The sequence below is a fragment of the Carettochelys insculpta genome, chromosome 1 (genome assembly GCF_033958435.1).
Source record: "Carettochelys insculpta isolate YL-2023 chromosome 1, ASM3395843v1, whole genome shotgun sequence".
NCBI lineage: Eukaryota > Metazoa > Chordata > Testudines > Carettochelyidae > Carettochelys > Carettochelys insculpta.
This window is the reverse complement of record NC_134137.1, coordinates 127,881,680-127,898,308: the sequence shown is the minus strand read 5'-3', so window position 1 is coordinate 127,898,308 and position 16,629 is coordinate 127,881,680. Positions and strand designations below refer to the sequence as shown.

Sequence of the window (16,629 nt, the reverse complement as noted above, 5' to 3'; positions counted from 1 at the left end):
TGGGGCTAACCATCCAACACTTGGGCCTGGAGCCACGTCATCTGGGGTGGGCTGCTCAGGTGGGGAACTGGCATCACAGTGGGGAGCTTGGGAGTCAGACAGGGGAGGGAAGGCAGAAGAGATGGATGGGGGAAAGGATGGGTGGGGTAATGCGCTAGCCTTCTCTGACCAGCAGCTCACATGCCACCCATGTCATTAGGGGATGAAAACCTTACTGCGCACATACACAGCTGAGCAGCTGGAGAGCAGCAGCTGCTTGCCTGGTGCCTCTGGTGCGGGGTGGGGGATAAACTACTATAGACAGAAAGGAGGAGCCAATCAAATATATGAGAACCACTGCTCTAACCTATATTTTCCACAACATAGCAAGCAGGGGCTGTTGCACTGGCTGCGTATTACCAGAGTTCAAGGTACTCTAGCTGTGCTCCCTTCCATATCTTCCTCCTTTGCTTCCAGCAATGACGGGCTGATGAAGTCATTCCACCACTATCTGTCTTGAACCAGCTTCACAGTTTAATTCAATTTTAATTGATTTTTGCCCTGTGTCAGTCTCCGCAGTGTCTACCCAATGCATTCTCAAGTCTGCCTTTGTCTCTTGTACTTTGCACTGTGGTCCACAGCACCATGCATTCAATAGTGCTAAGTGTCAACACCACCACAGGTGTCTTTCGTAAATCTTCTGCATTTGTGTCATTTTTTTGCCCTCACCGTTTTCTTACCGCTTCCATTTTTTTTTCAATTTGCTGTAGCATAGGGGTTGGAACCCAGGCATTCTCACACCCCCGGCTCTACAGTTTGGGTCAATGATTCTCAGAACCCCCTCGCTATACAAATTGCCCCCACACCACTGGTCTTGACACGCTGAGTGTTCCCATTCAATCAGTTCTTTTCTGCAGTCAAAAGTCTTGTTTGTTAGTATCTTATACCCAGGGGCAAAAACCTGTAATTTATAGGAGGAAACATTAAACATGCCATATTTGATTTCCAATTATCTGTTATCCTGGACTACAATGCTCCTAAGAACAGATTGAGAGTAGGGGACCAATGTCCATCCTTTCTCAAACTCTGTCATAGTCTCACTTCTGCATACCCCAGCCCTGGTTTGAATCGTAACAACATGCTACACTAAGTTACTGCTGTAGAGCGGTCACAGGGTTATTATTGAAAAGGTAACACATTGCCCTGCCTTATTTTTAGAAGGCCCAGTGCAATATGGGGTTATCGTAGGTGGCCATGCTGTACTGAATTACTCTATGATGTCAGGACCAAACTCCCTGTAAAATTTACTAATTTTAAAAAATTTTTAATTTTAAAAAAATTGACCAAATTTAATGTAAAAATGCTACACTATTGGGCTGTACTATTCTCCTACTGTTTGAGGGCAGTGCTATTCTTGGATTGCTAGGCTCTGCACTGGACAGGTACTGGCAAATCAGTGTGGTAGCTGGATGCTGCACTGGACTGGTACTGTGGGGTCACTAGAGCACTGCACTGGACTGGTGCTGACAGGTCACTGGGGCATTGCACTGGATGGGTACTGGTGACTCGGTATGGAAGCTGGGCGCTCCACTGGACTGGTACTGTGGGGCCACTGGGGCGCTGCACTGGATGGGTACTGGTGAGTCGGTGTGGTAGATGGACGCTGCACTGGGTCGCTGGTAAGGCCTATTTGGGTTCGAAGCAGAATCAGCTCCCCGGGGTGACTGAGAGCCTGCGGTAGCTCTCGGCAGCCCCAGCTACACGAGCGGCTCCGGCGCTGACAACAACCTCGCAGGCGCCCCAGCAGGGACAGCGCACGCGCCCGTTCCAAAGACACCGGCTTTCCAGGCGTCGCCCCGCGCGCCGGCGGGCGGGACTGTTATTGCCGGGTTGCCACGCAACCCACGCGCTTCGGCCTTCCCGATAGGGCAGGGCCGGGGTCCTCTCCGGGGCAGCACAGCCGCCGGGCTACCAGCCTCCCAGGGTCGCTAAAGGGTGAGAATCTAGGCCGGGTGAGCCCGCACTTTCTGCTCGGCGCAAGCGCAGTGCTTTCGTTCCCCAACCCGGAAGTGCTTCTAGCTTCTTCCCCGTCCCCTCCGGTTTGGTTTGACCCACAATCCCCCGCGCTTTCCTTTCCGGCCTGTAGCCCGGCGGGGAGAGTGAGGCTTTGCGGGGGCTGCTCAGGTATCCGTCGGCATCTGTCCCGCCGAGTCTTGCCGAGGGCCGGGCTCTGCCCCGCGCGAGTGGGGAGGCGACCCCACGCCCGGGGCACCGGATATTGCCCGGCGCCTCTGAGCAGGAAGGGACTGGCGGGGGGATGTGGGCCCGGCCTGGACTGGGGAGAAGAGCTATGGAGGTCTGAGGGGCCTAACTGGTCCCGGAGGCCCGGCGTGGGCTGGTGGTAGGAGGAGGCTGTGGGCATCAGGAGGCATCTCTGGTGCTAGGGTTTGCCCTTAGTTAGTGGGCAGGACCAGGCAGTTTTCCTCGGGTGCCCCGAAGACTAGAGTCAAGCGTAAGAGCCAGGTACTGCATTTCATGGTGCCAGGACGGCGGCTGAGTGGGAACAGGTTAGGTGTAAGTGAGCTGAAACGTGCAGCTGCGGTGGGCAATGGAGTGGTGACACTAGAGCTGCATGTTTTGAAACTTTCTGCAAGGCTTGTACTCTGGAAAAGGCTGTTTAAGCTAAAATAGAGTTCTGACACTCCTTTGAGGGGGGGAAATGGTTGGAAATGATTTGTTGGAAAGGCTCACACAAAATTAGGCATGTTTGTAATTTTCAGTGACATCTTATACACTAACACATTTTTGAACATAAGCTTTTGTGGGCAAAGACCTGCTTCGTCTGATTGTGTCTTTGCACATGAAAGCTTGTGCTCAAAAATATGTGTTAGTGTACGAGGTGCCACAGGACTTCTCATTGTTTTTGCAGATACAGACTAACACAGCTGTGTCTCTGATACTTGTAATTTTTACTGCTATGTAGATGGCTCCAGCAAAGAAAGGTGGAGAAAAGAAGAAGGGGAGATCTGCTATCAATGAGGTGGTGACCAGGGAATATACCATCAACATTCACAAACGGATCCATGGAGTGTGAGTGGCTTTTTCATTCCTTGTTTGTGTCAATAAAGTTAGCCTAACTTTGTCTATTAAAGGTTTCTGGTGCTGGAAAATTGTTCCAGTAAGCTTTCAAACTGTTGGCAGTAGATGTTGGTTGTCAAGCTGATTCCAGTGTGATGAATATATCAGGCCTTAGTTTACACCTGTATATCTAAGAGCAGAGGCATGGATCTGGTGCAGATCGTGTTGCAACATCAAAACCTGAGTGGTTATAGTTTCTGGCAAGTATAGTTCTCTGGAAATTTTTCTCATTTTCCATGACTTTTCTTAGGTTTAGCACACGGATGTTGAGTTTATAGCAATTAAACAATACAGTTGCCAAATACCAATATTAAGGTTGTTTGCTAGCAAGCTTTCTAAAGGATAATTCCAACATATGACATCATTGTTTTTATATTTGAGCGGCTTTCTGTATGACAGAAGGCTAGAACTATGATAATATTTGGATCCTAAACCCTGTGGGGAGAGTGAGCTAATTATTATCCCTTGCTGAAACGTGTACTGATCTAGGAGGAGGAGAAACAAGGGCAGTCAATGAAGATTTTAAATGTGCAGCTAGACTAACATGAGCTGAATAAGGCAATTCTTAGTTTATCGTTTCTTTCCTGGGGGTGGCACCAAATAATTAGTTTATAACACAATCTGGGAGACTTGTACCAGAACTCTGTCATTTCTCTGGGTGCTAGTTGTGGGTGTATAGAGTTACATCTAAATAAGAGAGACCTTTTTAACTGGGGTTTAGTTTTATACATTTTAAGACACTAACATTAAGGAAATACCAGATGAGTGACTTTTTATCTGCAAAGTGGATAGTAATTGCTGAATGCCATTACGTTTATAGAGAAGGAGAGAGCTAGGATGGGGTTTTTTCCTCTGGTGATTTTCAGGTCCTTTTGTTCTGTCCTTTTGTGGCAGTGCTTTTTATTCCCCCACTGACAGGAGGTACCTGGGGAGATAAAGCAGCATTTCAGATCTTCTCGTGTAGTCTTCCCGCTATCTTGCTTCTGCTCTCTCTTTCCCAACTGACTCCTAGCGATTACATGTTAATCTGTCAGCATATAAAAATAGCGTTCTGATGTATGCTCACATCCAAGGGCAACTGTCTATAAGCCTGGGAGCTAGTTAATGCAACAGGCTTGTTGTAGTAAAATTTTGTTGAAATTGTGTGTGCATTATGCATTTATGTCTATTTAGAAGTAACATACTGGCTGTGGCCACACTTGGCCAAAATTTCAATATGGCCAAGCTAATGGCCAAATCAGAGGATACTAATGAGGCACTGAAATGAATATTCAGCACTTCATTAGCATGCTGCCAGCTGCAACACCTTGGAAGTGCCACTTTTGATCACGTGCGGCTCAGCTACACGGGCATCCTTTTCGAAAGGGCCCCACAAACTTTGAAATCCCCTTATTCCTGTCAGTCTGCAGGGTCCTTTCGAAAAGGACCCCCATGTAGCTGAGCCACGTATGACTGAAAATGGCACTTTTGAAGTGCTGTGGCCAGCAGCATGCTAATGAGGCACTGCATATTCATTTCAGCACCTCATTAGTATCCTCCTATTTGGCCATTAGCATGGCCATTTCAAAGTTTTGGCCAAGTGTGACCACAGCCATGTGTTTTAGAACAGATGCAGTTGTTGCAACAATATGGTTAGGACAATCAAACACAACCTTTTGGCTTTATATACTTACGGAATAACTATCTCACTAGAACCATGGCAAGTTTCGAGTGCTGGGTATATTTATGAAAGATTAGTTAAATTACTGTTTTCTCTGTTCCCAGGGGTTTCAAGAAACGTGCACCCCGTGCTCTCAAGGAGATCCGGAAATTTGCAATGAAGGAGATGGGTACTCCTGATGTACGCATTGACACCAGATTGAACAAAGCAGTATGGGCCAAAGGGATAAGGTACGTCCCAGGTGCTTTAATTGTGGGTTGAGGAGGAAGAATTTCACAAACATAAAAGTGAGAGACTCTCTGAGTAGCTCTTCTGCTTACCAACGTTTGCTTTTCACATGCAAATGTTTCCTTTCTGGTATTACAGGTCGGTGGGTGTGACCTTCAGCTTAGGGGCCCAAATCCACACAGGGACGTGGCTTCTTAGAAAATTAGGCTAGGCCTACACTATAGGGAAAAATTCATATTACGTACATACGTGAATAGCATAGCTGGAGTTGAAGCATCCTCAGTCGTGGTTTGTGGGGTTTTTTTTGTTTTGTTTTGTTTTGTTCTCCCGACATCCCCACAGTAGGAGGTAGATGGGAGAAATTCATCATGTCTCCTCTCCCCTTGACTTACCTTGCGACTGCTAGCAGTACCAGGTTCAATGGTGAAGCCCTGACCACTCGATTTAGCAGAGCCCTGCTCAGCACACTAAATGAAATCCTGGAATATTGACTGGCCGGTGTGTGCATCTTCCATTAAGTGTAGATGTGCCATTACTGGAAGCCACAAAGTCTGTGTTAAGATACTATGAAAGGGAGTCACCTGAGAATGGGGTCTCCACAAGCCAGTACACTGGCTTTTTTGGTCAGCTCCCCGCTTAATGAGAGATGCCGAAGAGGGTTGTGTTGAAAATAGGGATGTTAATGGTTAATTGGTAAGCTTCAGACTAACTGGGGGGGGGGGGGTTGCCACTATTCCAGGGCTGGAGCAGCCCTTGTTGGCTGGGAACCAACTTCCAGATGATTGGAATAGATAAATCCAGAGTTTAAATGTGATAGGGAGAAAACTTAACTAGGCCTTAACAGAGATCTCAACTATCTTATTGATTTAAAGGGGCAATTACCCAACTTTTGAATGGGAGACGGGCTACTTGATTTGCTTCATCAACTGGTCCTGCTAATGACAAGTAACCCCTTTTTTCTTCCTTCCTTCCTTCCACTACGCCTTCTCCCTGCCCCCCTCCTTGCGCTATATAAACCCCAGATTCTATTTGTCTATTCCAGTCGTTTGAGGAAGTGGGTCTTACCCACAAAAGCTCATGACCTAATAAATTTGTTAGTCTGTAAGGTGCTACGGGGCTGCTTGTTAATTGAGTATGAATTAGGCCTCCATGTGGGTTGTCAGTTTCACATTTAAGATAAATATTTAAAAATAAACTGTATTAGTTCTCCATCTCATATGCTTAATGGTCCAGGAGTAGAGCCTTCATCTGAGCGGTGAGCAGCCTCTGCTTGGGAATCCCCTGGTCCTCAGGCCTTAGAGGGAATTGAACTGGGGTCTCCCACATCTGACCTCAATATCCTAATCACTGGATTCAAGATTATAAGAAATGTCTCCTTCCCAGCCGGTGATTTTACATGGAATTAAATGTGCTCAGAGTACACCTGCTAGGTAAAATTCTGTGGGCAAGATCTGCCTCTCCTCACTTGCTTTGAGAGTGGTGCTAGGGTGGGGTGTCAGACAGGCACACGGATGCCTGCCTGAGAATTGTGTGTATGTCCAGAGGCAGAAATTTAGCACCTAAGCAACTTTTACATACAGAACAAAACAAAAAAGCAGTTGTGCAGCACTTGAAAGGCTAACAGAATGATTTATTAGGTGACGAGCTTTTGTGGGACAGACCCACTTCTTTGGACCTATCAAAAATAGGTTCTGAAGAAGGATTGGGCAGCAGCTGAGTAGGGCTTTGATGTACCGGTGATGTGTAAATCCCTTAATGTTTCTCTCGGTGTCTGCCCTGCTGCATGTTTCAGAAAAATTTGTTGTTCAGGGGTGTGACTGTTTCACTCCCCGGGTGACAGTTACACTGACATAAGTGCTACTGTGCACAGCGCCATGCTGGTGGGCGAGCTTGTCCTGACACAACTCAGTGCTGCTCACAGGGGAGGTGGGTGTTAATCACAATGGGAGAGCTTCACCATATGCCTTCTCTACAGCCTGGGGGCAGAGACTGGTAGAAAAGAGGGGCAGAGGGCAATATGTAACACATCCATCCGTTCGTGCACTCAGCTCTCTTCCTCACAGCTCTGCAGAGTTGGATTCTGCTGGTGGAGGAGAGGGAGTTCAAAATCTTACTCTATACTCTGAGCAGTAGCCATGTAGGTTCTTCTCAATGAGTTTGGATGGATCATTTTGTATCTCCCTCTGTTACATACTAAAAATCACAGCCATAAGAAATACAGGGATATTAGGTTGGCACTCGCTTTGAAGGACTAGTATAGGTTTCAATACAGTTAATGTGGTCTCACAGGCCACTTGCATTTCAGATGAGGTGTGGCATGCTGATACTCCGTTTTAAAACATGTTCCTCCTACTGTCAAATATTATCTGGCACTGATGGCCACAAATATCAAGATAGATATTGCACCCCCGCAACATGAGTTTAGCTGCTGATTCTCAGGCATTCAGAAAACAGTGTTTTATGCTATGTCCAGAATGAGATTTGAAGCATCATCTTAGCACGTGCACAGCATGCCTTGGGCAGCACATGACACCGCTTCATTGCTGAATTTCGTCTTCTGTTTGGATGATTTGTTTTTCTGAGTCGGGCTGGTACTGATGGGGAACAAGTGGTCCAGAATGCATTAACATCTTCTGTCTACTGAGTATTACTGTGTTAGTCATGTGGGAAACACTTGCAAAAATTTATAGCTGGCATACCAGTAATAGTGCTAGTTCCACAAAGCAGATTGGTCTTCGTTTTTCCAAAACAGCTCCCATTTTTGTGGTCCCTTGAGAGCTGCTGGGGAGAGCTCTAGTTTTGGCTCCTCGCTTTAAGAGGCTTCTGAAATGTGGTCTTTGGTGGTGGTAGCCCCCTTCCCAGAGTGGCGCTAGGCACTGCTCTGGGAAGGCTATTAGCCGACCACGGTACCTGCTGCTTTGGGCAGCCAGGCGGCCGAAAACCCCCTTCCCCTGGCTTCCCAAAGCAGCGCCGCTTGACAGCTGCATTGGTTCACCCCATTAAACCCCCCGCCAGCTCAGTCTCCCCAGCTCACCTCCCCCAGCAGGGGGCTTCAGCCACACACCTGAGGCTCCCCCCAGTTCAACCCCTGCGCCAGGCTCAAATATGCCTCCCCGCCACAGCCCTAGCTCTCTCACACACACACCCCGCACGTGAGGCTCTGGCTGTCAGCCGCTGCCATCATGGGCAGGGGCTCTAACCCTCCTGCCAGCTCAACCCCCATTCAATCCCACCTCTGCCTGGCTCAGTGACCCCCCCTCCCCACCCCAGTATGCACGGGGCTGCCAGGGTGGGCAGGGCTCCAGTTGTCAGGTGCTGCAGGCACGTGGGGCTCTACCTGCCCCCCCACCCTCAGTTCCCCCTGTTCAACCCCCCATGGGCCCAGCACATAGGGCTCCCAAACCCCGGCACGTGCCTGTGTAGAGCTCCAGCTCTAACCCCCTACCCGCCACCCCCTGGCTCGGCTCAACCCCTGTCACAACCTCCTGCACGCCCCACCTCAACTGCACCCTCCTACACCCCCACTGCAGCCCTAACCCACCCCATCCCCCCAAGCCTTCCCCAACTTACATGACATTCAAGGTACGTGAGGGTTGCATTCCCCATGTACTTTGAGGTATTACTGTATTTTCTTGACTAAGATAGCTGGGAACACATTTTATATACCAGGTTAACTTTAAGGGTGAGCTACTATCTGCATACCTGTGAAAGTCTGTCAAATTCTACAGTGAGACTAAAATGGTAATCGTGTAAAATTTATAGTGAAAATAGAACTATTTGTGCAATATTTTCAATATAGGAATGTTCCCTACCGCATCCGTGTACGTTTATCCAGAAAACGCAATGAAGATGAAGATTCGCCCAACAAACTATACACACTGGTTACCTATGTACCAGTCACCACTTTCAAAAGTAAGTGTACATAACTGTGTTCCCTGTAAGCTGAGAGCTCATGCAGCTGTTTAGGAGAGATTCATGTGCCACCCCACTGATTAGTGGAGTGCTCAGAGCTAGGTTTTTTATTTATACTTGTAGTGCACACTCCCCCATGCCTCAGTGCACATAAAAAATTATTCCATGCATGGCTGGAAAAGATTAGTGAGAGTATTGGTGCGTGCTCCTAACATTTTCTGAGCAAGGCAGTTGATAAAGACAAGCTTTCTAAGCATCTATTGCAATAGAGACTATCTGTGGCTGTTCTAGTACATTGTTAGCTAATTGGCTAGTTCTTATCAAATACCTTTCTCTGAAGCAAAAACATAAGAATAAAGAGGGGGCTTCTTTTGCTCTCCTGCTCTTGCAATGCAGACAGAAGTCTCAAGTTTAAATTGAATAATGCTGTGAATTCCAGTGTTGTATCACTACGAAATTAAAACAAGCTTTAAAGCAGCAAATAAACTCCCGTTAATCTTTATCTATTAATTTTGTGGTTAACTAATTATGGCATTGAATAAATCTTAAGAACACTTACTTAATGCAACTTAATTGGTAATTTTTTGCAGGTCTACAGACAGTCAATGTGGATGAAAACTAAACTGATTTTCAGTACAATAAAGTTATAAAGGTGAAACTTGTTCTGACTTATTCTTTTAATGCTCTAAGAACTGTAGCATGTCCAAAGCAGCATTAGGGTGGGGAGCAGGCAGCTGACATTTTTGCTTGCTTTGAAGGGTTATTTTTAGCATCAGTGTGTTTAAGGATAATGTTTACATTATAAAAGGTAAAGCAACATCATCTTACAGCCTGTGAAAACAAAGGGGATGGCTAGTGAAATTTAGACAAAACTTAGCAGGCTTCAAAAAAGCACGGGGTTATTTTTGGGACATCTGTATTTAGTGTAGATATTAAACTTTGTTTTACAGCTTAAACCCTGATTCTCACATGCCTTCTGTATCTTCTGAATGAAAACATCTGCTTGCATCTTAGAAGCAAGACAAATTATGCAGATGTTCAGTGCTCCACGGCAGTTTTTCTCGATGTAAAAACATGCATACAACACTTCCGGGTGTTGGGTGAGGGTGTTTGTTTTGTTTTTTGACAGTTAAGTCTCTTAAAACTTCACTGGTACGTTTAGAAAAACATGAAAAGTAACTTGTGCAGTATTGTCTATAGAACATCCCAACCTTTTGAAGAGTAAAGTACTCCTTGCCTAGGAGGGTTAGAGCAAGTGTTCAGCAATTACCTCACAGGGTATTCCTTAGTGAAGAGTTGATGCAGTACTCCTACTTTCAAGATATGGTACAGTCGAGTACAAAAATGTTTAATTGAAAAGTGCATGTTTTCACAGAACATCAGAAGCAATCCATGTACATTTAACACATTAGCAAGACATACAAATCTGAATACAATCAAAATATTAAAATAGTTTCAATTACCAGCATTGAAACAAGTCCTCAGGGTTAGTGCAAACAAAACAAAAACCAACAAACTCAAACCACCACATAAACAAACTGCAGACAATAGCTGAGTTGGGATTTTCCTAATTTGAAGGGAAAAAAAACTAACAGAACTACTTGGAGCCAGCTTCTGTTCTCACAGTATGTAATGGGTCTGCAGCGTCTTTGCAGTGCAGACAGATATTTCCTTTTACATTCAAAACAAGAACATGTTTAATAAATCAAGGGTATAATTTACCCATACTTTAGCAGGTCAGTTGGCTCCTCTGTTCCAGAACTTAAAAGCTAATCAAAAGCTTTCCTTGGCAAATATGCTTTGGTGTAACTTCAGTGCAGACAGTTTACAGGTAAATTTGCTACTGTGTATTTAGCTTTGTGTGTTCAGCTGGTAATTGGTAGTTAATTCCATTTGTTTTGAGACTGTATTGATTAAGCTTGGCATTCTCCAGTCTTGGTTTCAGTTCTAAAGGCTTTTCAAAGAAATTTACTAATGACTGTTCAGTCAAGAGTGATGCTAAAATTTGTTCAAAGGAGATAATCCATTTCTCTTCAGTCACAGGTAAGGATTGAGTTTCTTTATGTGTAGTCTTCACAGTGTTGGTAAAAACAGTGTCCTGCTCTGCAGCAGAGGCCTCAGATTGTAGGTCCTCAGTAAATTCATCTGATCCGCTCCCCAAGCTGCTGGTTCGTTGACCTACTTCTCCAATCTGGAGTAGTAAAGTGGTTACAGTGGCAATGGCTTGATATAAGCAGTTTTCCTCTGGATCTTCATGAAACATACTGTACAAGGTTTTGCAGAACTGGATGAATTCCCTCTAACAGGCAAGAGGAAATCATTTTAGTAAGTCAGATTATTGATCACACCCATATATATCATGGATACAATCCAACAGCTGTAAAAGTTTGAGCAGTAAGCATAAAGTGACAAGGGACTTCAGAGTACCATGCAGAAGCATCCTCATTTGTAAGGTCTTGCTATATAATTTAAAACTTAGTTACAAGAATATATTGTGGCAGTTCATTTATGCCTCCCATCCATGTCCAAATAAAGGGCAGAGTTAGTGGGGGATTTTTAATGTGTGTGGGTAGTGTGATTAACTTTGGGATGAGGGAACATCTTCAGTCCACTGGAGAACTGACAATGCTGTCAACATTACACAGCCCCTGCTCCATGTGTTCCTTTGCACTGCCTTGGGGGGGAAGGAAACTGCAGTGATGACTGGGTGGGAGGAAGGCAGTATGCAAAGTCTCCCTGCCCCTCACAGAGGCTTATGGGGCAGGCAGCTGCTTTGAGTGGCCTGGGGCTGCAGCAGGCTCAGAGCCTGCCTCAGGGTTTTAGTGGGCTGCTGGCCTGGCCAGAGCCTGCACCTGGCACTCCACTCCTCCCACACCCCAACTTCCTGGCCTGGGTCAGTAGCCAAACATTCTGTACCCCTCAGGTCACAACTCCCTCCCAAACCCTGCACCCCCTCCTGGATCCTGTACTCCAATCCCCCACCCCAGTCACCACTATTCCTTCACCCAAACTCCCTCCCAGACCCCACACCCTCTCCTGCACCACAACCCCTTACTCTGAGCTCTTCTCCATCCCAGACCCCACACTGCCTCTATAGAAAAGTGTGGCACCTGACTACATACCAGAATTTTAGAATAGGCTCCCCTCCCCTCCCCTCAAAAATTACTACCCACCCCGATCTAGAATCTGCATTAAATGATGGTGTTGGCCTGTAGAAAATGTTGGTGCCTTTCGTAGGACTACATCAGTGTGTGTGCAGTCAATGGTGGCACATAGGTTCTCAGTTTACCAGAGTTGCTGGTGGGATGTTGCAAAGGCCCCTAACCTTTTGGATTAGCTTCTTCAGGTCCAAACTAATTCAAATTTTGGATCTAATGCACTGATTTATTTTAGATTTGTTTGCAGTACCTGCCATTATAAACAGTTGCACAGTTGTGCTCAGACATTTTTAAAAGGTATTTCCCACCCTCATTTAAATTATATTTAAATATAAAATACCTGTTTCATTTTAGGCACTGTTTTTTCAATTTTAGCATCCTTCTCTTTGGCTAAATCTTTAAGCATCTGCTTCAATTGCTTCTGGTAATCTACTGTATCACCTTGGGTGGAGGGAAAAAAACAAGCATTAGTTTTAAGAGTATTGCAACAAATTGAAATAAAGAAAGTGGAAAAAGCTTGTCCACTAATGAACTTAGAGCTGAACAGCTCTATTATGTATGTAATTTAATTTAATGAATGTGACAACACTTACCATTTGTTTTTTCAAGTACCAGTGGCCTCGAAGTAGACAATAAAGGATTCTTTAGTGGTGACTGACTGTCTCTCTCATTTTCTGTAAGCGCTACCAAAAGTTAGAAAAGGGGGAAAAAAAAAGAAAAAAACAGTGATTCTGAAGTGGTCCATTAATAACTAGGAGCTTTATCACCTTTTAATCCTCTGGGCTTGGGCAAGAAAACATATTTGTTATAAAGTTGATATTTACTGGCAATTGTGATGTCAATAGTATCTAATTATGTCAGACTTTAGGCTAGTGTTAAAACAAGCAGCTTACTGTGGTGAAGTAACAGGAAATATTGTCTAGAGAAGCACAGTTAAAAAAAAATTTACATGCGGTATAAAGTACCACTCAAATATCACCTAATCACATGCGATACTGGGACTGTATCAATGCAGCAAATATTTCATTAGAGTAGCAACCTCTTAGAACTACATCCTAGATATATGGAAAAAGGCCCAGAATTTATTGCAAGACATCTTATTAATAGTAAGGCTCCTCAAAGTTTCAAAATTGAAAAAAGCTTTTAACTGGATTTTTTTTTAAATTGTAGTTGACTAGCATCAGTAGACATATGGGGTGCACATTCACTCAGCTGAGGACTGTAATGTACAGTTCTTTCTGTTTCCCAAGGTATCTGCTTATGGGGCCTGGGAGAGCAAGGGAGAATGATCTTTTCCTTTCACATTTCTTACCAGGAGGGATGTGCAGCCTGTATAACAGGTTTATCTTTTCGTTCATTTCTCCATTATACATAACATCTACAAGAGGAAAACAAACAGTGCACCAGAAAATTTACTTCCCCAGTTTAAAACAATCAAATGTTCTTTCAGTAAAACCAAATGTTCATGTGTACATACAGCCAGTGTATTAAAACGAAATACCTAAACTGTGCCTGACTGGACAGTAACAGCAAGAAAGATCCAGCTAGCTTGGTCTTGTGTATAGCCCCAGTGTTACCATTCTATGAAACACATCTAGTTTAGAAATAACAGCATGCACGAAAAGTGGCCTAGCAGGGGTTGAACAGAACCATGACCTCCTATGGAGTCCACCGTTTTCCCTCTTAATACTTCCCAGACACATCCCCTTCCATCTTGTGGGATAAGCACAGCAGTGAGGGCTCTCCTATTTTATTAAATAATCAATGCAAACACAAAACTAATGTTTAATTCACTCAAAACAGTGAAGGATTTTTAAAACTAGTCACACCATCTCTAGATAAGAATTATACAGCAGCTGAGCTGTGAATAAAAAAATCAGTTCTAGATACTAAGGTTATGTTTACACTGTCCTTAACTTGAAATAATATATGCAATTGGATAGCTCAGTGGTTTGAGCACTGGCCTGCTAAACCCAGGTTTGTGACCTCCATCCTTGAGGAGGCCACTTAGGGACTGGGGCAAATAGATGTCAGGGATGGTGCCTTGTCCTGCCACGAGGGCAGGGGACTGGACTAGATGACCTCCAGAGGGTCCCTTCCAGCTCTAGGAAATGTGTATGTATGTGAATTTCAAAATAGGCTATTTCAGGAATTCGTGCCATCTACACAGCACCAAATTTTGAAATAATGTGCTATTTCAGGGCCTCTCTTACTGCTCCTGTAGCAAGGGATAGAGGGATGCCGAATAGTGAGATACACATCCCATAGGGCTGGAAGTGACCTTGAGAGATCATCAAGTCCAGTCTCCTGCCATCTCAGCAGGACCAAGCACCATCCCTAACAGTTTTTTTTCCCCCTCAAACCTATTTGCTACAGGCCCCTAAATGGCCCCCCTCAAGGGCTGAAACTCACAACCCTGGGTTTACCAGACCAATGCTCAAACCACTGAGCTATACCTCAGTATTTTGAAAAACTGAGTGTATTTCCTAGATGCAGAGTTACTTTTGGGATACCTCAATAACCCAGAATAGCTCCACCAAGTAAACATAGCCCAAATGAGGCGAGAGATATTTGAATACTGAATTCAGCATGGCTCCACAAGGCAATTTCAACTGTGGCAAGATTATGGCAGTACAGAGCCTCATGGCATTCAGACATTTGGCAGTCCAAGCACAGCTAGCATATAGAGAAGGAAGTAGACGACAGGAGGTTCCTATGTAAGAGAAATTAAGGCCACCAAAGCTAGGCCTAGGTGTGCTGAGATTCTCTACTATTCCTGCTTCTCATTACATAAAGACCAAATGGATTATGAATCACAAAATATACCAGGCGGCTCTCTGAACAGTGTGGGGGTTACTGACCATAGTCACAGAGTGGATTTTGCAGAAACAGAATAGTAGGTTTACTCTATTTTACACATGGCACAATTACACAAGTTTGAAAAAGATGTACTTCTCTTACTTGGGCATGCTAATTGAAGCCAGCCCACCTTGCTGCCCATGCCGCCACCAGCCCAGCCCAAGTGTCAACTGGATTGTCAGTACCTAAACAGCTAGCAAATCCTTTGAATTCAATGAGATGGTCCATATTTTCATCCAGGAGTCGGAATGTCCTTTCAGCTAAAACTTCAGTGTGCTCTCCACACGTCCAGGGTGAGACAAGTTTATAAAGGTTCGTGAACTGCTGAGGGTCTATTCTGTACTGCTCAGCATAAGGTCGATTTGGGTCATGACGCTGAATTACTGGACTCATCCACTGCCAGTAGCAACTCATTAGATGTTCTCTCTTTGAGGAATTAAAAGCAGTAGAGAAGAAAGCGCTGTTACATAAATTATTAAGCATAGTAGCTGATACAGACCTAAATGTTTCATATCAAGGTACGCTAGAACTGTTAACCTCTTTCTGTAGGTTTAACGATACCAAGACAATTCCTAAGGGGAAAGAAACAGTGTACAAGGCCTTCAGCCAGATAAGTTTTCTCAATTTCCAATGCAAAATTAGTCAATATTTTCAAAACTAGTAAGAATTCTGCAACATTTTCCCCCAGTTGCCTAGTTATTATTGCTGTAAGGTAAACAATACACAAAGAGCCAGGTAAAGCTTATATCATTATTCCAAAAAAAAAAAAAAAAGCCAGTAAATTGATTCACGAACAAGACAAGTTATTTGTAAAATAAAACTGTCTCAAAGCTCAGGAAATCTTAAGTGAATAGAAAGGATCCCAGGTTAATATTTTACTGAGAGAGAGGACTAGCCTCTAAAGAAAATTAAGAATGTGAACGTAAGAAACTGAAGTGTTTTTTATGGTATGTAAGCTTTTTGCGGCACAGTACACAGAACATGTGCGTTACTAAACCTATGACAGTCCGAATTTGCTAGGATATACCAGAACCTGATCCCACCTAGTCCTTTTTTGTGCTATAGGTTAAAGGAGCAGGTGAAGGCTATCCTTTGCTATTTTAAGAAATGTCATGAGGTGCCTGAGGCCCAATCCAAGCCCCACTGTCTTAAATGGTCATTAAATTTATGCTTTATAATCCAGGTGAACAGCCATTTGAAGGGAGAAAAACCGCAACAGGCAGTTTAACACCTTATCCAAATGCTAGCACCTCTGGTGACACAGTAACTCCATCTTCCTGCAATTCTTCACTAATGGTCTGCAGTCTAAACCCTGTAACACTGGAGCCTTCTGTCTTCATCCCGTTACGTTCCAAACATACCAACCTTAAACAAGTCATATAGTTCCTCTAAATCTTCAGGAAGAATTGAAACATCAGGGATGACAACTCTGAGCTTAAACGTAAAGAAGGAAAAAGCACAGTGGTGAATACCAACACTTGTATCAATGGCGTGGATCAGAAACATGCCCTCCCACATTGAGATGTAACAGTGAAAAAGGACAGCCAAGAACTGCAATGTTTATGGTTGCCTGTTTCTTCCCCTCCCCTCTTTAAATCTATGTTAGACACATTAAGAACACAAGTGCAAAAAAAAAAAGCATAGTGGCTAAAAAAGCATGATTAATGCTGTGGTACCTTCTTTATATTTGACATG

The 16,629-nt window shown here is 44.4% G+C and overlaps 2 protein-coding genes across 3 annotated transcripts in view; one reads left to right on the top strand and one right to left on the bottom strand.

The window, feature by feature from the left end:
* Positions 1 to 2,111: 2,111 nt before the first annotated feature.
* Positions 2,112 to 9,575, top strand: RPL31 (ribosomal protein L31). Its single transcript, XM_074991599.1, has 5 exons — positions 2,112 to 2,163; positions 2,963 to 3,069; positions 4,882 to 5,007; positions 8,805 to 8,917; positions 9,508 to 9,575. The coding sequence occupies exons 2-5, from the start codon at positions 2,963 to 2,965 to the stop codon at positions 9,537 to 9,539; spliced, it is 378 nt and encodes a 125-aa protein (XP_074847700.1). The 5' UTR covers positions 2,112 to 2,163; the 3' UTR covers positions 9,540 to 9,575.
* A 674-nt stretch (positions 9,576 to 10,249) lies between these two features.
* Positions 10,250 to 16,629, bottom strand: part of TBC1D8 (TBC1 domain family member 8) — a 75,365-nt gene continuing 68,985 nt past the window's right edge. For both annotated transcript variants that reach the window (XM_074991577.1, XM_074991586.1), the window contains exons 15-20: positions 16,300 to 16,368; positions 15,120 to 15,360; positions 13,388 to 13,453; positions 12,669 to 12,758; positions 12,416 to 12,516; positions 10,250 to 11,216 (exon numbers count right to left, since the gene is read on the bottom strand). In XM_074991577.1, coding sequence (XP_074847678.1) covers positions 10,758 to 11,216; positions 12,416 to 12,516; positions 12,669 to 12,758; positions 13,388 to 13,453; positions 15,120 to 15,360; positions 16,300 to 16,368 — 1,026 coding nt within the window. In that variant the 3' untranslated portion in view covers positions 10,250 to 10,757. The remainder of the gene's footprint in view (positions 11,217 to 12,415; positions 12,517 to 12,668; positions 12,759 to 13,387; positions 13,454 to 15,119; positions 15,361 to 16,299; positions 16,369 to 16,629) is intronic.

Bases quoted from the DNA above. Each gene is read 5' to 3' on its own strand.
- RPL31 (XM_074991599.1), top strand. From the start codon at position 2,963: ATGGCTCCAGCAAAGAAAGGTGGAGAAAAGAAGAAGGGGAGATCTGCT. The intron at 3,070-4,881 runs GTGAGTGGCTTT...CTCTGTTCCCAG, and splicing joins CACAAACGGATCCATGGAGT to GGGTTTCAAGAAACGTGCAC. The intron at 5,008-8,804 runs GTACGTCCCAGG...TTTTCAATATAG, and splicing joins GTATGGGCCAAAGGGATAAG to GAATGTTCCCTACCGCATCC.